Source organism: Oreochromis niloticus, linkage group LG12, assembly GCF_001858045.2.
Source record: "Oreochromis niloticus isolate F11D_XX linkage group LG12, O_niloticus_UMD_NMBU, whole genome shotgun sequence".
Lineage (NCBI taxonomy): Eukaryota > Metazoa > Chordata > Actinopteri > Cichliformes > Cichlidae > Oreochromis > Oreochromis niloticus.
The window spans coordinates 37,189,189-37,212,472 of NC_031977.2; the positions used below are offsets into that span (position 1 = coordinate 37,189,189).

At 45.8% G+C, this 23,284-nt stretch overlaps 2 protein-coding genes across 9 annotated transcripts in view; one reads left to right on the forward strand and one right to left on the reverse strand.

Annotated features, from left to right (window-relative positions):
• On the reverse strand, positions 1 to 16,550 carry fibcd1a (fibrinogen C domain containing 1a). Of its 3 annotated transcripts, XM_019347121.1 has the most exons (11): positions 16,461 to 16,550; positions 16,050 to 16,133; positions 15,840 to 15,954; positions 6,836 to 6,914; positions 5,130 to 5,245; positions 4,693 to 5,053; positions 3,423 to 3,555; positions 2,071 to 2,207; positions 1,711 to 1,807; positions 532 to 711; positions 1 to 443 (listed from the first exon to the last, which is right to left on the reverse strand). In XM_019347121.1, exons 4-11 carry the CDS (start codon positions 6,911 to 6,913, stop codon positions 187 to 189), a joined length of 1,359 nt encoding a protein of 452 aa, XP_019202666.1. In that variant the 5' UTR covers position 6,914; positions 15,840 to 15,954; positions 16,050 to 16,133; positions 16,461 to 16,550; the 3' UTR covers positions 1 to 186. The 3 variants fall into 3 exon arrangements, with proteins under 3 accessions (XP_019202666.1, XP_025767693.1, XP_019202665.1); XM_025911908.1 differs by lacking the exons at positions 15,840 to 15,954; positions 16,050 to 16,133; positions 16,461 to 16,550 and adding an exon at positions 11,897 to 11,918; XM_019347120.1 differs by lacking the exons at positions 15,840 to 15,954; positions 16,050 to 16,133; positions 16,461 to 16,550 and adding an exon at positions 7,874 to 8,013.
• LOC100710439 (regulator of G-protein signaling 3) overlaps positions 9,549 to 23,284 on the forward strand; it is a 21,797-nt gene continuing 8,061 nt past the window's right edge. Inside the window, exons 1-11 of one of the 6 annotated variants that reach the window (XM_025911899.1) lie at positions 9,549 to 9,789; positions 12,864 to 13,016; positions 13,091 to 13,298; positions 13,775 to 13,865; positions 13,937 to 13,987; positions 14,431 to 14,489; positions 14,572 to 14,666; positions 15,742 to 15,810; positions 16,468 to 16,546; positions 16,635 to 16,755; positions 18,509 to 18,765. In XM_025911899.1, the coding sequence (XP_025767684.1) occupies positions 9,758 to 9,789; positions 12,864 to 13,016; positions 13,091 to 13,298; positions 13,775 to 13,865; positions 13,937 to 13,987; positions 14,431 to 14,489; positions 14,572 to 14,666; positions 15,742 to 15,810; positions 16,468 to 16,546; positions 16,635 to 16,755; positions 18,509 to 18,765 (1,215 nt within the window). In that variant the 5' untranslated portion in view covers positions 9,549 to 9,757. Of the gene's footprint in view, positions 9,790 to 12,863; positions 13,017 to 13,090; positions 13,299 to 13,324; positions 13,347 to 13,560; positions 13,866 to 13,936; positions 13,988 to 14,430; positions 14,490 to 14,571; positions 14,667 to 15,741; positions 15,811 to 16,467; positions 16,547 to 16,634; positions 16,756 to 18,505; positions 18,766 to 23,284 lie in introns of those variants that run through there. The other 5 variants (XM_025911900.1, XM_025911898.1, XM_025911901.1 and 2 more) reach the window with 5 other exon arrangements.

A 23,284-nucleotide genomic window follows, 5' to 3' on the forward strand; every position in this document is an offset into this window, starting at 1 on the left:
GATCGTCTTATCAAATGAGTTTATTGATGAAACAAAAAAGGTAAGCAACACGTCAACGCTCCGTCTACTGTCATTTACAATTGTACTTATGGAGGCAGAGTTTCATACTGACTCTAACCATCTACAGTCAGTCATCAGTACAACACCTCATTGATCAGTAACCAATCACGAGCTCTTGGTCCATGTTCAGGACTCCGGTCTGGGTCGGATCTTCATCTCTGTGAAGCGAAGCGAGTACTGCCAACCAGTCCAGCTGGACCACTCCACACCGTCAGCGTAGGAGGCGTGACCTCCTCTCAGGTACTGCCCATTCAAGTTAGACGTGTGGCAGTTCCGGTACCACCACGCCCCCTGGTAGTACGCTGCACAGTTGTTCTCTGATTGGTCCTGGTCGCGGTCTTTGGTGGTGAACCGCATCCCTGAGTGCTTCAGGAGGGAGTCACCTGCAGAGAAATACCTGGCTGTGTACTGTGCAGTACTGGGCATGGTACTGTGTGGTAATCTGTGGTACTGTGTGTTACCGCATGGTACCTGCAGTCCCGGAGTACCCGTCCACAGTCAGCGGATATCCGTCCTCCTCGGGGTTTACAGAGTCTCGACCAACGGAGAATGCAGAGTACTGAGCGAACGCTGTGGCGTTATCGAAGTCTGCCATGTCGATACGCAGCTCGGAACCACCTGACCTGGTGAGCGAGTAGATCCTCTGCAGACCTGAGAGAGACAGCCAGGTGTCACTGTGCTGCTTTTTAAACTGTGTGCTGGACACTGTCTTTGTGAGGACCAGTTTCACGGCTTTAGCACGGGACCCATCAACATTTTCTTACCTGAAGTTCTACTTGGTTACATGACAAAACACAAAAACACCTTTGAACATGTTACTCTCTCCTGAAAGTAGAAAAATAAAGCATAATAACAAAACTTTCCCACCTGACTGTGGGAGAAACCAGGGTAAAGATTGCTGATGTTGCCCAGCTGCGATCAGTTTTATTAGAAACCAGCCCAACCATCATCACTCAAACTGATGACAGCAGGTCCTGAAATTTTGCACAGCTCCTATTACGATGTGTGTTTTTGCCCCAGGCTTGTCAGAGGTGGTTGGGTTAAACCCTTCTTTAATTATTTGGATGTGAAATGACCCGATAAACAACTCAGGACTCAGAAATGTACATAAATGCTAAGAATAAAGAGTTAAACATAAAGAACACCATACTGAGTGAATATACAGGCTGAAGCTTTAATACATTCAGTTTAATGTACTTTTTTGAAGTACCGCTAAGTTTTGTATCGAGTATTTCTGTGTTTAGTGTTTTTTATTTAAATATTTCTCTTTCTCTCCTAATCATCCATTTAAAAATTTTAGTTCTTGTTTTCTCGATTTAAAACATTAATCCAGCTTTCTGAAGTTCTTCTTGGACATTGGTTACTTTTTTATTCAGTTCCAGTCCAGTCCTTGTACCTGACCATGTTTACAGGAATGTTTTCTTTGTTAAGCATCTGAAAAGTATTTCAGGATAATTCTCAAAGAGCTGTGAGCAGACAGCTTCAAATATCTCAGCATGGTGTGCAATGTGAGCTCAAAAAAATCTGAGGCGACTGGATAACAGTGTCCCATTGTTTCAGCTAAGAAGGATAAAGTTCAGGTTCCTGTGTGTGCACTCAGTGAGTAATGGTCCCCACAAACACAGGAAAACCAACGTGTGTGGATCAGACCAAGCCAGTGCTCTCCGGTCGTTGTCCCAAATCCGTCCCTGTAAGCCTCCCATCCTCTGAAGAAGTTCACCGAGCCGTCCTCCCTCCTCTGAATCACCTGTACGCACACACACACACACACACACACACACACACACACACACACACACACACAGGTGTGAAGCCTCTGACAGGTACATTTTCAGTGTACCTGTCAGTTGTGCTGATAAAATTAATCGGTGTGATTGACGAGGTGTGACAGGATCTCCTGCAGGTCTCCTGTATGCTAAGCTAGTCAAACTGAAGCAGGTATCTAACAAGCTCAAGCTGACAAACGAATTGGCATCTAGTGTGTGTGTGTGTGTGTGTGTGTGTGTATACCGTCCAGCCTCCTCCATCTGTGCTCATGTCGCAGTAAACCATGAAGCCATTGGGGTCGTGGGTTGGAAACACGGAGTAAATGCCGTCCTGAGAGACACCAGATTTCAGGATGTCACTGCAGTCCCTGGGTCTGACAGCTGAGGGACAGGGGAAATGACATCATCAGCAACACAGGTGTGTCTGTGGAGGTCACTCTGTCCACCTGTCAGACACACCTGGACTCAGGTGACAGTTACTTGTCTTCTTTATTTGTGTGTCATTCGTCTGAAATCAACAGGTCTGCATGTACAGTCAGTGATGACTGCTTCACAGGTCAGTTAGTGTGTTAGATATCTGTTATTATACAAAGGCTCGTCGATAACATGAAGGCTGTACCACAAATACACAAACACGAGGAGGCAGTCTGAGCCAAAAACACACAATCCTGGAGTTTTGGGCTTTTTCTGCCTTTCCTGACTGACACTGTCCCGTCCAGAACTAGTCCCAACAGATTTGTTTTCCCACGTGGACCATTTTGGCTTTTCCTGTACTCGTACACGTGATTTTCATAGTTAATTCAATCCTTATTATTTATTTTACTTTTTAAGTAATTACAGTGAGAAAGGGACGGGGAGGAGAAAAGAGAAGACATAAAGGCTCATTATAACTGAGGACATCACTCAGTAAATATGTGCATTTGTGCTATCACTCTGAAGTGACCGTTTGAGAATTCAGGTTAAAATGTTTTGTGTTCAAAATGTTGCTGTACTGTGAAACTGAACTATATGTCATTCAGAAATGGTTCCTAGATACACTACAAGCTGTTCACCCTGCCTCCCTTGTACAATTCATGCACTTTTCGTGAGTGCACGGGGATCTGCCGCCGTGGGGCCCCTCTGAGGCCCTCCCCAAACCAAGGCCTCCATTCAGGCTCACGCCATCCACCATGATCTACTAGAAATGCTGTCAAAGTAAAAATGAGGACGTGGTACAAGCTGGTGATTTGGGACTTTTCTGGAGTGTTGGACTTTTTCTCAGATTTTCAGTAACCAGTCCGCAGACATTTTTTTAATGTATCTGTTCAGTTACAGATTCTGAAGTTTGAAGGTAAAAACGTTGAAAGTTATTTGTAATATGAAGCTAAAATTTAACTTCATAAAAGTTCAAACCAAAACTTTGTAACAAACATTGGAGACAATCGAGCAGGAAACGTGTAAAAAAAAGCAGATTTCAAATCTAATGAGCCAGCTGGGAAAATGATTGAAATTATTCTGAAATGTAGAACATCTACCTGTGACTCACCTTTGTGTGTGTGTGTGTGTGTGTGTCTGTGTGTGTGTGTGTGTGTGTGTGTGTGTGTGTGTGTGTGTTACCTGTGAGAGTGCTGTCTTTGCTCAGCTCACTCTTCAGGCTCTTCAGACTATCTGTCTCCCTCTGCAGGCTGAGCAGAGAATCACTGAAACCTGCCACCAACTTCAACACACCTGAGTGATTATCAGACATCACCTGTACAGGTACACAAAGGGGGAGGGACTGTTTAGTAATATAAAACCAGTAACAACAATCTAGCTTTGCTTTGCTGCCAAAGGAAAGGAGATGACAGTGGACTACAGGTTGACGCCAGCCCCCCCGCTGGTTTCTATAGTGTCCTATGGCCCAAACTACTCTGACTTTATTAAGGCTGTTGTGTTTTTTACATGTTGTAATGCTTTGTATCTTGTTCTTTTCAATCTGAAACAGTCAGTGATCACTGTCGGCCTCTCTTGGTTTTTATTACCACTGTTCATTTTAAAGCTCAGTTTTTAAAACCTTATGCTGTAACTACAGCCCAGCCCATGCAGCAGTATATTAATGACTAACCTCGTATTGTGGATGGATTATCTCAGTTGTTCTCCTGACTGAAGTTTGGTCCGTTTACAGCATCCTGCCATGCGATTGCATTTGTCCCTAACCATCGGGAACCCTCACGTTAAATTTTATCAAGTGGAAAAAGTTAGTGTTCATCCTCCAGCTTCACTGTGATTATGCTATGCTAACATAGCTGTGTCGCTAGCGGTCACGTAGCACATCATTATATAGCAGCTAGCCCAACTTCAGTAACCCTACAAACGTCACTGCTGTTTAGTTTTCTGTCTTCATTTATGTTGGAAGTGATAGCAGAGCTGTACGTTTGAATGTTTCAGAAATCTCTCAGTCAGAACATGCTATATCATGTTTAGGTGGAAGCTAGCGAGCTAACTTCCTGCTAACTTCTAACTCCGTTAAATTTAATAAATCCTGTTTTCATGGATGCCTGGATGTTAAACTTAATTGTTACACCTGGTAAAGCAGCAACGCTGATCATTTTATTAAAGATGAAAGAATTTAGACAGTTTTTAACTCTCAGTGATGCTGCAGTGTTCGTTTGACTTTGGCACAGTTTGGAGCTGGAAACGGCTAATGATGTCAGACTTAAAGACCGGATTATGTATTCTTTTGTAATCCATATGTATCTATATCACCATGACAGATGCCTCATTTGTGTACAAACTTGATATTTTGATATCGTATCAGTTTCTCTTTCATCTAACTTAAATTAAATTACATTTCACTCTCTTCCATTCCTATTTCATGCATTTAATTACATTTTAATTTGATTCATACCTTGACGATGCGGCTCTGTTCACTCTGCAGTCTGTCCAGTCGTTGGTCCAGAACACCTTGGCCTCTTTTCAGCGAATCAGCTTCCAGTCTCAGGTTGTGGGTGTGGCCTAATAACACCTTTAGCTCCTCCTCCAGCTTCTGGACAAATCCGTGGTCCTGCCAATTATCTGCATTATAATTGGTCAGAGCCCGCAGCAGCGAGCTCTGCAGCACCTCCCATCGGAGGAAGTGCTCACTAAAGTCCGGACAGTTTGGGTCCAGGAAGATGCTGATTGGCTCTCCGTCTGCAACACGTGACACTGTCACCAGGGGCCCAGACTCTTTGGGATTGGTTGAAACCACAGATGAGGACACTTCCCCCCTGTAACCATGACAATCCCAGATTTATATTTAGACAGGCAGAAGGGCGGAAAGAGAGACATGTACAGGTGTGTTACCTGCTGATGAAGGGTAGAGGATAGTGGTTCAGGTACAAGATGGCGACTGTTGCTGCGACAATGACTGCGATGATGACCAACATGCCACCAGACCATAACAGGAAGCTGCACACCTTCTGCGAACACACACACACACAAACGTTAAGTTACAGCTAGCTGTTGATAGATAGCTTGTAACATTACCTGATAACGTAATTTGGATCAGCACTGAGTGTTGTGATGATTTCTGATATGAGGTTCAGTTCTATGGTGGTCATCGCAGAGTGTGCACAGGTCAAGTGCCACTATGACCCTCCAGAAAATAACGAGGCCAGGGGATGATCGTCAGCTCTTTAATGGCAGATTTAGTGTGGGCGTGGGTATGTGTGTGTGTGTGTGTGTGTGTGTGGTTCAGTCTTATGGACGCACACTCTCAATGAACCCACATAAACTGCTCCCGAGCATAACTTGTGATTCACACTGCCTCCATGAACACCATTTTTCATCCCAGTCAAAGCATTACTCACAAAACGGCCGCGCCCTCTAGTGGCGAGGCAGAAAACTGAATCACAGTCCTGCCTTCAGAACACTGAGAGTTTGTAAGAGTTTACCAACCTCACCCTCTAAGGAGGGTCCGTATTAGCAGAAAGCTAGCATTAGCAACATTAGCCACAAGATGACGGCTCAGGGTCATGTGATGCTAAAAACCGAACCATCTCACCAGGAACTGAATCTCCTGTTGCTGGATTGTGATTGGATGTTACTAATTAGTAGGTATCTGTGGGTTTGTGTGATGAAATCTGACAACCAGGCTAGTTAGCATTAGCTGGTAGGCGGAGGTGGGTAGTAACTAATTACATTTACTCAGTTACATTTATTTGAGTAAGTTTTTAGAAAAAAATTACTTTTAGGAGTAGTTTTACTAGACTGTACTTTTTACTTTTACTTGAGTAATATTATTATGAAGTATCACTACTCTTATTCTTGCTACTCAGTGTGAGTAACGTCAGCAAATAAGTAATAAACACGTTTTAACCAAAAATGCAGGTGACAGACACAAACCTGCAGGTTAGAAGTCAGACTTGTTGTCTTAATGTTACTCTATCTGCTGTGACATTTGCAGAAGTAATATATAAATACTGGGGTAGATAATGTCTACCTACCCTAATATTTATTTTTTCTGCTTAGATTTATTATTTTTATGTTGCTTTTCAGTCTTTAAAATGTGTCTGTCTGATTATCTCATTGTTAAACATTAAATCAGATGTTATGATCAGTTACTGAGTATTCAAGTAGCCTTTTTTACTAAATACTTTTTCACTCTTACTTGAGTAATTTCTTGGACAGCTACTTTTTACTTTTACTTGAGTAAAACCATGTTGTGATAGTGCTACAGTTACTTGAGTACAATGTTTTGGCTACTCTGCCCACCTCTGCCGGTAGTTTATTACTCTCTCATAGTAATAAACGCTCCGGGTTAGGGCAGTGTGTTTTATGTGCAGCTTCCTGTCAGAGCATGTGTGAAGGTTAGAAATGGCGTGAAGATCGCCTCAGAGTAAATCCTGTATGCTCCTGCAGGGTGTAATCTGCAGTAAAGCCGACATATGCTGAAGATTACTCCTGCGCTGATCTGACAGTTTAACTCCAGATTAACACGACTTAACTCTGCGCGGCTCTCTCCTGTCTGAGCCAACGCAGCTAGCTGCTAACGGCTAACATGGAGATACCTTGTGCTTGTTTGGCCGCTTGCTGTCGAGCTCTGAGCTGCTGTTGTTCATGATGGTCCACCGATCATTCAGCATCATCCTAAAACACAAACAGTCTGAGGTTATTCCTCCCCTTACCTCCTCAGTGACCCCTTCCTGACCCCTGACCCCTGTGCAGCTCCTTTACGGTGTCCCCAGAACTTCATCGGTGACTTCACTGAACTCTAAACCTCAAACCTTTCCTTAGACACCTGCCCATTACCGGATATAACCTCAGCAGTGACAGACCCCTAACACTTGACCTCTGTAGTGACGTGTCAGACCTCCTGACCTCTGACCCTTTTAGGGTATTTACGATGGCACCATAACTGGTTCATTAGCAGCAGATCCTCCTCAGTGACGTCCTGAACCTGTGCTAGGAAACCAGCTGCTCACTTGGCGGGTTGTCCTTGTTTTCCACTGACGTGTTGCCAGTGCCCAACCTCAAACCTGTGCAGGTGTTTCCACTAAACAAAGCCTGTTGGTTGTGTTGTTGTGTTGACACAGCACCAAACATTTTGACAGATTTTAGTGTCAGTGAGAAGCTAATAGAGGAAACATATTCGTCCCAAACACTTGTGTCTCAGCTGGTCTTTAAAGGCGGCATGTTGGAGAACAAAGTTCAGAGGTCATCTTTGCTTTAATCCAGCAGATCAACATCAACTTTAAACATGTCACTGTGACAGCACAGCCTCACGCCTGAGCTCTGAAGCCTGAAACGTTCATGAATATGCATCAAAAACCAGCTGATGCTATTTGTTCAAACAGAAAACAGAACAATAAAATCGAATTAACATCATTCATCCCCAAAGTTGGTAAAATCACGAGTTCTAGCAGCAAAACATGAAACAACCAGAACATAAAGAAACATAACAGCTCCATGAAGAAGCATGACACACAAACAGAAGCTCAAACATTTCATAAATATAAATGCTCTAATGTGAATCCACAGTCTGAGTTTTTAACCCATGACCCGCTGACCATGTGATCGCACGCTGATATCAGTAATCAATAACTCACCTGTTGGCTGCCAAAATTCAAAAATTCAAAATTCAAATCACTGTAAACTTTATTGCCTCTCTGCTCGACGACGCCTGGCACATTCTGTCATCCTCAGAGAGAGAGAGAGACCATCTGCCAGTGGGCGAGCAAGAGGACAAGTGAGGGCAAGAGAGAGAGAGACCATCTGCTGCCAAGAGGAGTGAGAGGCCCTGGCTCAGAGAGAGAGAGAGATGATCTGATGGGCTTTACTGGCTGGAGTCGGTCACAGCGCCACCTCAGGACTGAAGTGTGATTGCAGCTCACGCTCTGAGCACGCTCAGTGTGAACCAACACACGACACACAGTTTCTTTATTTCCATTCTTATTGTTGGACTCTGAGAGCAGCTTAGCATGAGTCACAGTTCAAAATAATGCTTCTTTCTGTGACACCGAGCCCTGCTGCAGCCCTCAGTCTGAAGCAGGCTTTATTAAAAACAAGACCACATTAGAAACAGGATAGAAATACAATAAAAGAGTCTCAGCCGAACCCTGTTTTTAAAGGGGTGCATGCCGTTGGCTCAGTGAAGCCTTCATCTCAAAGAAGATTCGTGATCGAAGACAGCATGCTGCAGCGTGTCGGGATAAGAACGAGACTTTAACGGGAACCTGGGAGTCAGTGGAAGGAGAATAAAGCTTATGTGAGCAGGTTTGGAGCCTGCTTGGGGACATGACAGAGATGATTTCAGACCATGTGTTCCTGAAAACAAAGAAACAAGAACAAGAAACAGATGTTATATGTAAACCAGACGGCATGAACTCTGACTGATGCTAGTTCACAGATAAGCATGGCCTCGGTCTTACTGGGACTTTAAGTGCAGGACAGTCACTCTGTAAACTGGGTTAAACAGACACAGAGTGGAGTGTTTATCCAGTCGTCCAACTGAATGTGATCAGCACAGAAAGGACAGAGACTGAATGATGCTTCTTTGGTTATATGTGCGAACACGTTAGCGTGTCTGCTCACTGTACCAAACTGAACGTTGCATCAGGGGACCCGCTCTCTGTAACATCATCCAGACGCTACACTGTGACAGCTGGGACAAACTGAGCGTCCAGAGGTGCCGTGTGCGGCTGAGATGTGGGGTGATCCTCCGGTGGACACCGAGCTCCTCATTATGTTTGAAATGAACCGCAGACGCGTTTGTTTCCTCCTCCTGCAGCCATCCGAGTGTGCTGACCTCTGACCTCTGAGCTCCACATTCTTCTTAGAAAGTTCATTACTGGGAACTCATTGAACTCATTGGCGTGTCCACAGATTTCAGGTCATGTGGTTAATTTCCTCCCTCTGACATATTGTAGTTACTGTGTTAATCACATGCTGCACTCTGATTGGAGGAGCTGCTTCCACATGTTGACACCCGGGGGGGTTAATGACTAACATGTGTGTGCGTGTGTGTGTACAGCAGGAAGTAATGTGACATTAAATGTGAATTTCACCTCAACCACACAGGAAATCAGGCAGGGCCCTCCAAAGTAAAACTCTGTTCCTGTGACTCAGGCTCTAAAGCCACGGCTGCACATTATAAACTCTTGACACTGAGCTGCTCTGATTGGACAGACTCGTGCTCTTCTACATGTTTGAAAAGGAGGAGAGGGATGTTTCCAGTAGAGCAGGTTGAGCAGGAGCTTTCATTCTGAAAGAACAGACAGGAAGCAGGTGGGTATGCTTGCTGGAAGCTGACAAGGTTAAAATTCTAAGCCGTTTGAATTTTTTTCCTTCAGAGAAGCTGAAGAAACAAACAGAGATAAAGAGGAGAGACGTTGGACTGCTGCTGGCTCTGGAGGTCAGTCGTTAGGGTTAGTTAGCTGGTTACACAGTTGGATAGTCAGGTCGGTTAGCTGTAGAGTTTGTATGTTGGACGGATGGACTCGGCTTCTCTCTGCAGCAGAAAAAGGTGAGACTGAACCTCAACATTAGGAATATTGTAACTTGAAAGGGCTCCAGGGGAAAAAACCCCCAAAGAAATGAAAAAGAAAGACAAAAATTCAGATTTGGTGAGCGAAGAATCCAAACTGCTCTGAAGTTACCTCGATGAGACGTGAACAAAGTTGGTCGTATAGAAAACGCAGGCTGAACCCTGGAGTTACTTTCTCAGTCCACCTTATATGAAATGTATCTTTCCAATCAGTTTCCTGCAGGAGTACGATATCCTGCCGATGTTTTATATCTGACCTATCCGCCATTTAGCAATGAAGCAATTAGTTTGCCCAGACTTGTAGTATAACGATGCCAGGTTCCCATCTGTTGTCCTATGTGCATAAAACATGTTTAACAAAGAAACAGAAATCCAGACTCTGAGAAACATCCCCCCCAGCACAGGGCACATGCTAACCTCTGTGAACATCTGACCTGAATTAGAGAAGATGGCGTGCAGCTCTACACACATCCTGTTGGCTCACGAACCAGTGGAAAGAACATGACCGACCCTAGTAAAGCTCAGGAACCTAATACAGAGTACAAACAATGTAAAGTACATCCATATACATGTACACACACACAGGTCATTCTTATACAAACCTCCATATATGCCTGGATACACCAGCCTTCTGCTCATTATCCTGTGAATGTTAAAGAGATCCATTTAAAAACACGGCTTGCTTGCAGCTATACCAGCCTGAGATATTAAATTCACCTACACCTGATGAGCTCTCAGCTGACCGTGAAGAAGCTGACCCACCGGTGTCTCTCCTCTTTCATTCTGCTGGCTGCCCTAAGCTCCGTCTGTTTGAAAACTTTGTGATAACGGTCCACGGCCGAGTAGACTGAGTCGGATCAGCCGGGCCGATCCTGTGAGCTGCTCGATGACAAGGGTCGAGGTAAACTGGTCCCTTCAGAAGCCTGACCCTAACCTAATGGCAGAATAGCTTGTGACAAAAGACCGAAACACACACACACACACACACACACACACACACACACACACACACACACAGGCTTTTCCTGTATTTGGGGTCTGACTTGTGTTTCCACCCTTTGCAGCGGTCCCACAGCTTTGTGGAAAAAGATAAATAGATAATATAAGACTATAGTGTGTATATATATATATATATATAGAGACTATAAGGATAAATAAACGTAAGACTTCATCTTGATCACCAAAGAAGCTGCTGGACTGCATTGGGCCGTTGCTGATTTATCCTCACTCCATCCTGCCGTCTCTCCCTGTGCACGAACCCGTTTACACCTCTGGTTAGTCCAGTGCCAAAAGTCCTCGAGTTGACATCATCTCGGAGGAGAGGACAGTAGCATCGTCCTCCTGCCATGCAGCATTGTTAGAGGAATGGTCAGTAACAGCAGGGATAATACAAGCCCTGATATCTGCCATTAATAAAACATCTGAATACGTTTTCACTCATCGCTTTCGATGCTTCACGAGGAGCAGCAGTAGGTGAATCTAGAACAGAGTTAAATCAAATATGAGGTCTGTGCCTGTTATTACAGAAATACTTTACTGTTACAGCCTTCTGATAATTTAACAAAGATTATCCATCAAACAGCACCTGGACGCTTTTCCCATTTCCTCTTTGCTCTTCTGCACACCTGAGCTCTCTGCTGGTGTTATTCAGCCAGGCTTAAGGTTTGTTCGAGGAGCAAGTGCATCAAGGATTTCCAAGCAGTTTGGATTAAACATTTAATAAGTCATCAGTGTTAAAGTGGATGGACCCATCAAAAAGTAATGCATGGTTACAGTTTGGTAAGAACAAACAGTAAAACAGTGAAATGTGGACTATGTAACTGAGGTAATCGTGTAAGCGCAGGTGTGACAGAGGAAACTCAAATATTACACGTGTGTGTCAACATCACAGACCACTGGACAGCACAAGATCCCAAGTGTGTCCACGTTCATATGTTGGGTCTGACTGAACAAGATTAAAACAGCCTTTTACGAGCGATGCCAACCATATGTAGAGTGAAAAAGCTTTAAAAGGTCTTTAGTCAGGAGTGTGTTTGAGCAGCAAAGCTGAATATTACAATCTCCCAGAATTAAAACACTGTCGTACCTCTACATAGCTCCTGACAGGAAGTCTTGGATAAAATCCTTGTTATGTTTCGGTGGTTGCCACACAGTGCAGGAGTAACCAGCTGATTTCAAACAACTGCAGTTCAAAGCTGGAGTAAACATCAGCTGTTAGGTGCTGACGGTAGAGATCGTGGCTAAGCTCCACCCTGACTGGCTGTCCGAGCTCAGGTAGTGACAGTCTGGAGGGACAAGGTCAGAAAACAGGCGTAACTTCTGTCACCAGAAGAAAATCCAGACACTGAGAGGTGAAGAAGCCAGTCTCATTTGCTCATTTCACAGCCCACCCAGCTCCAACTATCTGTGTGGGGACCTGCGCTGGGGAAAGTTATGGGCACTGTAACCAAATATAATGATTAACTGCACTCAGAATAAAACCAGTAGAAAAGTTACAGACTGACATGATTTGAGAGCCGTTTGTGCAGACTGAGTGGAACGAACGGGGCAAGGTGGGGAAACAGCAGCTGCCTCAGACGCATGCAGCTTGGTAACAGCTCAGGTGTGTGTGTGTGTGTGTGTTAATCCTCCTCGTTAGTCTTAATCAGCGTCACGTCAGCCAGAGCTCATCTGTTCTGGTTTGAGCTCAGTTAAATGATGGGTGGAGGTTCTTTAAATACTCTGGGTGTAGTAGTAGTAGTTTTTACACCTACTAGTAGTTTTCCCTCGAGCCATGCCAAGTGTTTCTAGGGAAATGATCTTCACCTCGTTACTTCAGGCCGACCATCACTTATTTCTTTTTTTTCTTTAAACAGTTTTCGTTGTCAGACTTTTTGTAAAATTTTGCTTTTCTTGCCGTCCCTGTCCTCAAGCACATTTGCTTAACTTCCTTCACCGTTTCCTCCATGCTATGGTCAACATGTTTCCTTATACGGAGCAATGGGACCCTGAGAATGATTGTGATTGGCCAACAGGTGGATGGTGGTTTGAATCGTCTCTGCTGTCTCCTGTAGGCCCTGTGATGGAGCTGTGCTCCACCCGCACCAGGAGGCCCAGCAGCCATTCAGGAAGAGGGGGGAGGGAAAGAAGAGGAGAAGGAGAGGAGACTGTAAGGAGAACAGAGACCCTCGGGATAATCTGCAGAGGAAGAGGAGGGACCGGAGAGGGTGAGGAGGTCACAAAGAATCACCAATCAGTCATCGATCGATCACTGCAGACTCTAACAGCCTGACTCTCACAGGGCTCAGACCAGAAACCAGTCCACACCTACTTCTGTTTTTCGGTGTGGTAGTGAGATCCAGTCCTGCAGAGCCGAAGTCCGAGTGGCTCTAATCAGGAAGACCCGGATCCAAACTGGGTCGAGCGGATTGGACCTGGTTCAGGGTCTGACTGAGCCACAGCGGGACCAGCAACCAGCCCGGAGTACATGGGTCAGAACCCTGCCCGAGGTGGGTCTGTGAGGGTTCAGGGTCTGTCCAGGACTTCCTCTCACTACGGTACCCAGAGTTCATAGCACCGCAACATTAAACACAAGGTTACCATGGAAACGTAAACTCAAACTTAGCAGAATCAACAAAATGAAACTTTACAGGAAACTTCAGAGTTCATGTTTGTTCTGATTACTTCTTAAAAATGAAAGTAAGTGAAAGTAAATGGAAGCAGTTGCCATGACAACGCAGTAATTCTATATATCTGTCTGGTCCTTCGCAGTGGCGTCGTCACCTCTCCTGTCATCACAGTTTGTATCTTTGTTTTTATTCTTACTGTGCTGCACGGTTCAGCATCTGCTCTGCAAAAGGTGGCAGTCAGGAAACACGGGGCTTCCTCGTTGGCTTCTGGGAAATTTGTAGAGCTCTGATTGGCTGCAAAGGGTCAGTAAGAATAAAGCGAGACCAGCTCAGAATGATCCATGTTCTGATCCCAGGTTAGACCCAGGTCCGGGTCCGCGGGAAGCATTCCTGAGACCAGGACAAGAAGGAGGAAGAAGGTCCAGCCGTCTGCATTCAGAGGCAGAGGTGCGATCCATCGATCAATGATCGATCGATTTAAGTCTGCGACTGACTACAGCTGTCTCCTTTCTCTGTAGGTCAGCTGCGACTGTCAGTCACCAGAGAGCTGCAACAGCTGATCATTCACAGTAAGTGCTGCAGCAGCCAATCAGAGGAGACCTTCTAACAGTTAGGATAGAATAGAATAAACGTTAAAGCGCAGGTAGAACCTCAGAGTAGACCAGTAAAAAGTCAGAGTAAGGGCCCTGTGGACGATGGGTGGATAAGCAAAGACTCAGAGTCAGGCTTACAGAAGAGTTCAAACTCTGAGTGGTTGATCAGCTAAAAACAAAGATGGCTGCCTCTCCTACTCTTAGAGGTTCTCTGACAGATTCACATGTAGAGTTTGTGTTTATGGAAATAAATATTATCCCGTAATAAATCAGGCGTTCTGCTGCCGGGCTGAACAGTAACTGCGCTGCTGTCGGCGCGTTGTGGAAGTGACTCTGCTTCCTGTCCTGGAGCTCAGTGTTCCAATGATCAATCGGTTCATCCATCTTCGTTTGGTCAGCCTGTTCTCTTCTGTCTGCAGTCCATGAGGCCAGAGGGCTGATGGGAAAATCCCAGAGATCATGTGACTCCTATGCGAAGGTGAGGATGTGATGTCAGTAAGTTGATCAGCTGCTGCTGCGACAGTCAAATATCAAAGACCTGTTTGTGCATGTGTTCACAGCTGGCCGTGACCTCTGACCTGCACCGCAGCATCAGGATTAAAACTGACACGGTCTACAACAACAAGAACCCGAAATATGAGCGCCGCTTTAAGCTGTGAGTCGCACAAAGTTTTCTAATCGACACTTGTAGAGACAGCGTTGGGACTCAGCACGCCTTCGACTGTGCTGTGAGAGTTTGCTGCAGGAGTTCCAGTCCGGGGTCAGACTGGAAATGAACTTTCATTGAAAGCCGTGGCCTGCGCACACATCCCTGGGGGGCACCGGTGCTGATCATCAGTGCAGATGATGTGACACTGCCGATCCTAGTTTACACAATATAGTCCTCATGGTGGCCGCACAGGTGTCAGTACCTAATAATCATGTACAGCGCTGTGCTCACCCACCTGAGGCTCATCTCCCAACATGTCAGCACTGCCAGATGCATTTACGTGTTGCCTCTGAGAGGGGGCGACATTGAGCCTGGTAATCGTCTGCACATGCATGGATACTACATTGTGGTTATCATGGATTAAGTGGAATCATATACAGCATCAACACCTGTCTGCACTCCTGGATGAAGGAAAATATAACTACTAACCAAGCGGTCAGTTCTAAAACACCCTCCACCCACCTCCATCAACACCACCATGGAGACAGCAGAATGTGGCTGTGCTCCTGAGCTCCTCGTGGAGCTCCTCAAACCCTTGACAGCCGTGGCAGTCGAGGGTTTGTACGTGGCAGCTTTGCAGGCTCAAGCTCAGTTTTTCTGACAGGGACGAGGAGACGGTCAGACGTGCTTTCATCTCCTCGCGTTTGGATGTTTGCGTCCGTTAGTAAGCAGAGTTCAAAGTGCAGCCAGACGGACAGAGAGCATGTCCTCTGGCTGCGGCTGCTCTTCATCACTTACCTGTTCTTTTATTGCTTAAAGTCGATTCAAACGCTTCAGACTGAAGTCTGGGCTCACACTGAAGCGCATCGCTGACCTCTGACCCCAGGCTGCTTGGGCACTGTAGCGTGTATCAGAATTGCATACCCTGTTTCTTCTTCCTGTGGAGAGCCTGCTTAAATGAGTGATGGACCTGATTCAAGCCGCGTGCCTCAGGTTGGACACATGTGGTTTACACTGTTTGCATTTCCATTGTGTTTACAGTGTGTGTGTGTGTGTGTGTGTGTGTGTGTGTGTGTCTCAGGTGGATCAGAGAAGAGCTCATCCCGAGCAGGTTGCTGGTTTCAGTGTTCAGACGACCTGCTGACAACAGGTGAGTGATGACATCACTCTGACTCTCACCTGTTGAGCTGATGATGATTGCAGCTCTCTTCAGGCTGGATGTCCACACATGTTGCAGTTCACACTCTGGCCTGATGGTGGCAGTGGGGCTCATGTGGTACACTTTTTTTAAACGCTTTGAGGGAACATGATGAAAAGTTCAGACTCAGCCCGATTTGAGGTTTCAACATCCAGACTGGAGGAAGAGCTCAGCTACAAGGCTGCAGGTACCTGCACAGGTGTGGGTCATTCCTTTTCATGGTCACAACATCCAGCCAGAGAAGAAGAATCTCCAGGAGGAAGACACCTCATTACCTGAGCATGAAGAGAAGAACCACAAATGCAGGAGGTTCAGAAAGCTTACAGAAACAGACCGAGCTGCTCTGTCCTCTGATCCAGAACACTTTATTAATCCCAAAGGAAATGATGCGGCCTCCGTCGCTCCAAGACGATAAGAACAAGAACCGACTGAACTTAAATAATACAAAATATTCTGAAAGTTACAAAATATAAGAAATAGCTCTAATACATGCAGAATACCACAGAGATGAAATCTGTATGATTGACTGAGAAAACTGAGGATCTGAAGCATGCAAACACAGAGCACAGACTCTCTGGACTGAAGGTGGTGCTTTGTCTTACTCATCAGGTGTGTCCGTCTCCTCAGGCGCAGTCAGCTGATTGGCTGTATGAGCTTCGGGATCGGCTCTCTCATCTCATCCTGTGAGGTGAGTTAAAGTAATCGCAGCAGAGAATCTCGCACTGATTGTTTATACACTATCTAACATGATGGCTCCGTCTCCTCTGGAATGACAGCCTCTCAATGGTTGGTTCTACCTCTTGGCGGAGGAGTATGGGTGGAGCAAACACCTGAGAGTGACATCACACAGAGGCAAACCAACAAGAAGCTCTGAAGAGGCAGGAGTGGACATCAGAGGTAAGGATTGGCTCCTCTGTGGTCATGTGACCCCAGTGATTGTGAAACAAGAATCACTTTCCGAAAGTCAGGGGGAGGAGCTTCACAGTGACCTGTCTGATGATGTCATTCTGTTACAGGTGAGTCAGCTGACAGGTGTTGTGAATCCCATAATTTATTTATATAGCACTTTAAAAAAACAACATGGCCGACCAAAAGTGCTGTACAGGAGAAATATTAGAAAATACAAAAGAATAATAAATACAATAAATAAACAACAATAAAATAACAGTGTCAGTCAAAGGCCAGTGAGTTTTTACTCTGGATTTAAAAACCAGCACCGATGTAGACGGCCTAACGTGAAGACGAAGATCGCTACAAGCTTCGGGGCCACATCAGAGAACGCTCGGTCTCTTAGGCTACGTTCACACTGCAGGTCTTAATGCTCAATTCCAATTTTTTGATCAAATCCGATTTTTTTTGTCTGCTTGTTCACACTACAAATAAAATGTGACAGCAAACGCGCTCTAGTGTGAACGCTCAAAGCGGCCCGCATGCGCAAAAGAAGACGTCACACACAACGCGCTCGGTTTAGACCCAGAGCAAACAGTGTTGTTTGACTGATGGCCTTAATATAAAGACTTGTTTCGTACTCTACGTTTCCCAATTTTGCTTTAAGTTATAGTTATTTTGTTATTTACATATGGCCTAATAATTATCCTTATTGCAGTTTTAGAGAGGAGCGGTGCTTCAAAGGATAATCTGCAGATTTGGGGACTGAGTGATCCATGAAGCACCTGGAGAGGAAATATTACTCCAACAGGAAAGGCGTGATGGCCTGCCTGATTGGAGAGGTTAAAGGTCAGCTCAACTGTGACCGGTCTGCTGTTAAAGTCTGATCTGCGTGTTTGATGTTTGGCAAATGTGGTGGCGTGAGGTCTTCATCTAACGTAATGTTTCATTTTTTTTTATACAGCGCCAAATCACAGTAGCCGTCGCCTCAAGGCGCTTTATGCTGTAAGGTAGATCCAACAATGATACAGTCAGTGAAGACTGTCAGCTACGCTCCAACAGGCGTAGCTAAGGGAGGGTGCAGGGTCACCTGATCCAGCACCAACTGCTTTATCAAGAAGGGACACTTGAATCCTAAAAGTTGAGACGGTGTCTGTCTGCTGAGTCCAGACTGGGTCTGCAGCAGAGCGCCGTGAACGCTGAGGGCAGCTGCTCGCCCGTGTGTGGATCCATACATTCGTCTATTTATAGAGGCTGGGGGGCTGATATAGATTAAAAGTGACTCCTGCTCTCTCACTCATCCCCAGGGGTCCGCATGGTTACCATGGTAATGACAAGCAGCCCACTAACCATGTGACCCTCACAATACCTCTGTGCTCATGTCCCTCAGCCCTCTCTCTCTCTCTCTCTGACATCATACTGAGGGCTGACTGTGGTTCGCCGGGCTGCACAGAGCGAGCGCGGGACCACAGAAGAAGAAGCAGCTTCAGTCTGCCTGCAGCAGCTGTTTGTTGTTTAGCCCCTTTCTGTGTCACATGATACTTTTTGTTGGTCTTGAGGTCAAATCCTGCAGTGTGGCAGCAGCTTTGTGAGCCTGGGCATACCTGTTTACCTGAGGTGTACCTGGGTCTCTGCTGGTCTCCTGAGCACGCTCAGTCTGCTCCGAGGACAGCCGAGATGTTCTGGAAGAATGCGGCGTGGTCGTGGGATGATGCAGCAGGTGATGATGATGATGATGATGGTGGTTATCTGCTTGCAGCAGACCTTCGGAGGACTCCGGACTCCACCCCTGATTCTGACCTGAACCACATCGTTGATGCGGCTGCCTCCACCGGTGCGTCCACGGCCAGCCTGACAAAGTCCACCTCCAAGAGTGCCACCAGCACCAGCGGGCCAAAAGACCTGATCTCCAGCCTCCACTCCGAGGTCACCAGCTACAGCAGCCACGCCGCAACACTGTACACCAACACCAACCAGCAGTATGCTGCCCAAGATGGCAGTGCTATACAGCGAATGGAGGTGAGTCAGCGTACATGCACACACGCCGCTAAACATGCGCCAGGAGGAGGTGGAGGTGCGATGTTCACAGCGACCACATCTCCTTCTGTTCCTGAAGGTAAAACAAAAGACAACCAAGAAGTTGGTTGGTCACCAGAGAATAACTGTAACTTTAGTTTGGTTTATCTCTTCGACAGTGTGTGAAGGCTGCAGTTCCTCTACCGTCCAGCAGAGGCAGCACTGAGTTAGTCCCAATCAGTGTTGGTCAAGTTACTTGAGAAAAGTAATTAGTAACTAATTAGTTACTTATTTTCAAAAGTAATTAGTTACTTAGTTACATAGTTACTTTTCAAAAACATGATACACACCCTGAATATGTAATAAAGCAACAGACCTTTCAGCCCAATTCTACTTTTTCTGCATAATCATCATATAAAACTGAATCAAATGAAAAACTTTTTGTTAGTTTTATTAGTTTTAATCTTTTAACTTTATGCATCAAGCAAAAATTAAACTCTATGTAACACAGAAATGTGTTTAACATTTAGATTTGAAGTTTAATTTTTCGCTGTAGAAAGAAGTTTTCTTCCCACGCAGAACATACAGCGGACGCTGATGTTTGTGTCACTTTTTACAGAATCAAACTCAAAGTAATGTGATTACTTCCAAGCCTTAAACGCTGCATGGTCATACTCTCTCCATCACTCCATGTTATCCATTGTTGATCTGCACACGTCTGTTACCACGGACACCACACGCTCGGACGCCATCGTCATGAGACACTCACAAACAACATCAGGGTTTAGTAACGCAGCGTGCTTACAGGAAAGTAACAGTAATCTAATTACTTTTTTGCAATGGTAATCCCTTTACTCGTTCCTTTAAAAAGTAATTGGATTACAGTAACGTGTTAGTTGTAATGCGTTACTGCCCATCTCTGGTCCCAGTAGACTGGTGTGATACAAAAACTGGTTTGGTCTCTATCAGTAACCTCCTCCTTCATTACAACTGTACGGGTAGAGAACGTGTTCAAAGTTTGCATTATTAGGGGCGTGGCATCTTAAACTGACAGGTGGATGGTGACACAGGCGGCTGTAGCTGCTAGCTGTTTGCTAGCTCCACCTGACCTCCACCTCTGGACCGTGTTTGTGCTGTTGGAGCCTTTTGGAGCTTTTTAATGACATCATGTGACCAATAATATGGCTGCTGTGAGGTCACTGTACTAACAGAGCGCCCAAGAAGGCGGAGCTTCAGTTTCGGTGAGTGAAATTCAAGGATTTTGATAGGCTTTTACTAATTAACAGTAAGATGCTCCCCACAGTCTAGTACAGTTAGGATTAGCTGATAACAAAGCACTCTGCCCTCTCGTCCAAATATGGTCACTTCCTGAAAGAAGACCCGACATGTCTCTGTTGGGTCTTCAGAAGTGACTTACAGTGAAACCAGCTGCTGATGGAGCGTGTCCTGCTCAGAGAGGATGAATAATGCTGACAGAGAGAGGTTATTCTGAGCATCGTGGTCCTGTTTGCTCCGACTGCTTGCAGGCTCCTCGTGTTTTACTGTTTTTCTGAGAGGCTCATCAAACATTCACGTGTGATGAATTATGGAGTGAAGCTGCTTCTGTAACCGTCACAACCTGCTCTCTGACCCCAGCCTCAGAAACATCAGAAACATGAGGTCCAACACTGGCAGAGTGTGTCCTCCGTCACTGTTCCTGTGCAGAGCAACCAGGAGAGCCATGCTCCAGCTCTCAGGTGTTTGTAGGTGTTTGTACACGTTTGCTGGTATTTACAGGTGTTTGTGGGTGTTTCAGGCAGACTTCAGAGGACTCGCATTCAGATTCAGGAGCCTGGGAAAACATTAATGAGTCACAGCCCTCACAAACAGACGTCAGCCCGAGTGTGTGTGCTCAGGAAGTGTGTGCGTTTTATCACAGGGACACATCCACTGTTTTTGTGTGCCTGAGTGTGTGAGTTTCCTGCTATTATTCTGTGTGCTGGTTCCCACACACACACATCCAGTTCACCTCTGAGCCTCTGCTACGCGCTCACACGGGTTTACCTGGATCGGCGCGCTGGACTCGGACCCCGTGAAACCTGGTCCGGATCTTCGTCCTGGTTTGGTTCAGCTCTGCTGAGGACCACTTGGTGGATCTACAGGATTCGAACTCTGACCTGCTGCCATGCACACCATCCACCGTCTGTGTCGCGTCTGCATTGGACAGAACCTGCCTCAGGTCTAAAGCTATGATTATTGATTCCATCGATCAGTCTTGACCTCTGTGCTTATTGACGATGCTGACTGGGACGTTTCATGCATCACAGCAGCTTTGAGACCAAAACCGTTTCAGGTTCTTGGATCCAGGTCAGCACAGTTTTCTTTGTTTCTGTCCGTTTAAAAGAGTGTGACAGATAATCGGTATTCAATACCACCAATCGCAGAAAGCTCTGTTCGCCACAAAAACGGCAGAAAGCAAACTGCTTTTGTGATTGGCTGTGCAGTTTGATGTCACGCCTGGATGTGTGTCATGTTCCTGGGAAAAGCTCCACAGTGTCCTGTGTTGTGTGTGTGCTGTGTAACCTGAGCGTCTCGGGCGCTGGTTTCGGGTCTCACTGAATGAAACAGGAAGTTCGTTCTGTTAGAGCAGGGCGGAGGGCGGAGCTACCAGTGATGGAGAGCTGGACCTGTAAGAGTCTCAGCCAGTTTGGTCCAAAAACATCAGATGACATCAGCGAACAAGCAGAGTAGAACCACTAAAATATAAACTGAAACGATGGGTCCAGACTCAAATTCTTTGTGCTAGTTACTAACTTTACTAGCAATTCCTTTATTTTTTCAAAAGTGCAAATGTGACCTCTGACCCCAGAGAATAGTATAAACAAAACAGAGTTTTATCTCGGTTCAGTTTCAGCTTGTTGAGAGCAGAATAAATCAGTCGGCTAATACGGAGCAGAGCCGTTACTATAATGTTGGAGACAAAGTGTGATGGGAGGGTGTAGTTTGGGACTCAGCTGCAGGGGAGGGGTGGAGCAGAGGGTTCAGGGCGCATGGCTGGCATGGCAGCTCCCCCATGACTGGGACCAGGTGCACGTGGAACAGGAGTTCTGTGTGACGTGTGCAAAGTCGTGGTGGGTCTCCCCGTAAATGCTGGCTTTCCCTGCACATAAAAAGTGAAGACTGTGAACCAACAGACAAACAGACAATTCCCCGACCGTCTGTTTGTCTGTCCTTAGCCCAAATATGGAAAATATCATTGAGAACCAGAGCCGCACAGATCAGGTGAGACAGTTGACCTTTGACACCATCCTCATCCTGGTCCTGAGTTGTTATTAAAGAAATGGTCTGATTGGTCTGTTTTCAGTGAGCTACAGTTTACAAATCCTTCAGTGGACAGGTAAAGGAGCAGTCCAACGTGTTGGGGTTTAACTCCGTCCCACGATTTGTCGCGACAGCTCTGAGCACCAGCCCTGCATCCTCAGCCAGTTAGAAGTCAGAAAACAATCCCTCTCCTGAGTTCCACCTTTCACTGTTTGAAGGTTTCTCGGTTCTTTGTCACGAGTTCAAACCAGATTGACGTGTGCTTCTGTTGATTTGAGAGCGTCAGTCTGTCTTCCACAGCAGTGGGACGTCTAAAAAGGCTGCTTCACTGCCTCAGAGCATGAATCTAAATGATTATTTGGTATTTAAATGTTCAAACTGTTTCTCTAACCTCCTCTGATCTCCTTTTCCCACTTAGCTCTGCCTGAGGAGGCCAGGGGAAATTGTTGGTTTAGACAAATGCAAAGCTGTGTTAAAGGCACGCTCAGCTTCCTATTCCTGGTCTTTCCACTTCCTGTTTGGCCTGAAAGTTCTGCAGAGGCAGGAAGATGGTGCAGGAGTGGGATTGTGAGAGCAGGACTGAACCTGCAGACAAATGCTGTTTGCATACCTTCACCCCGGCGCTGTTCTTGGTTCCCCTGCAGCAGTTTTAATATGAGCCTGTCAGTCTGAACTCGGGGACATTAAACTTCTATTGTGGCGAGGAAACTCTCAGGACGAGGCGACCTTTCCTTGAGCCGTCTCTGTTTACACAGCCATGGAAACCACTTGGAGACCCCCACCAAACATGGCCCAGTGGGCCTCGGTCAACAGGACCGTGGAGTAACACACGGTGTGCCCTGCAGGCTGAAAGCATCACAGCAGGAAAACCTTATTTTTATTCAAAGTCAGGAACAAACCTGACCTGACAGCAGCTTTCTGTCCTAACACGACAGCTTTTCAGTCATCCTCAGAGGAAACTTTAAGGTGTTGAGTCATCAATAACAGAGTGACCATTAAACACGCAGGTAACTCAGCACAGGACAGCATACATGAGAGAGTCACACGAACAGGTTCTCTGCAGGCTCATTTACCCTCACAGTTTATGTTAACTAAGTTTCAAACAATTTTAGAACAGCAAGGTGATAATTTGATCAAAAGTACTGAAACAAAAAAGGAGGCTCCATAAACGACTCCTCAGCGGCTCTCTGAGAATAAACGTGTCATTTTAAGAAATCAGCCT

Excerpts from the sequence above, each read along its gene's own strand:
- fibcd1a (XM_019347121.1), bottom strand. The coding sequence starts at position 6,913 with ATGATGCTGAATGATCGGTGGACCATCATGAACAACAGCAGCTCAGAG. Across the intron at positions 5,246-6,835 it reads AGCGGCCAAACAAGCACAAG|AAGGTGTGCAGCTTCCTGTT; the intron begins GTATCTCCATGT and ends GTGTGTTCGCAG. Across the intron at positions 444-531 it reads CGGGTACTCCGGGACTGCAG|GTGACTCCCTCCTGAAGCAC; the intron begins GTACCATGCGGT and ends ATTTCTCTGCAG.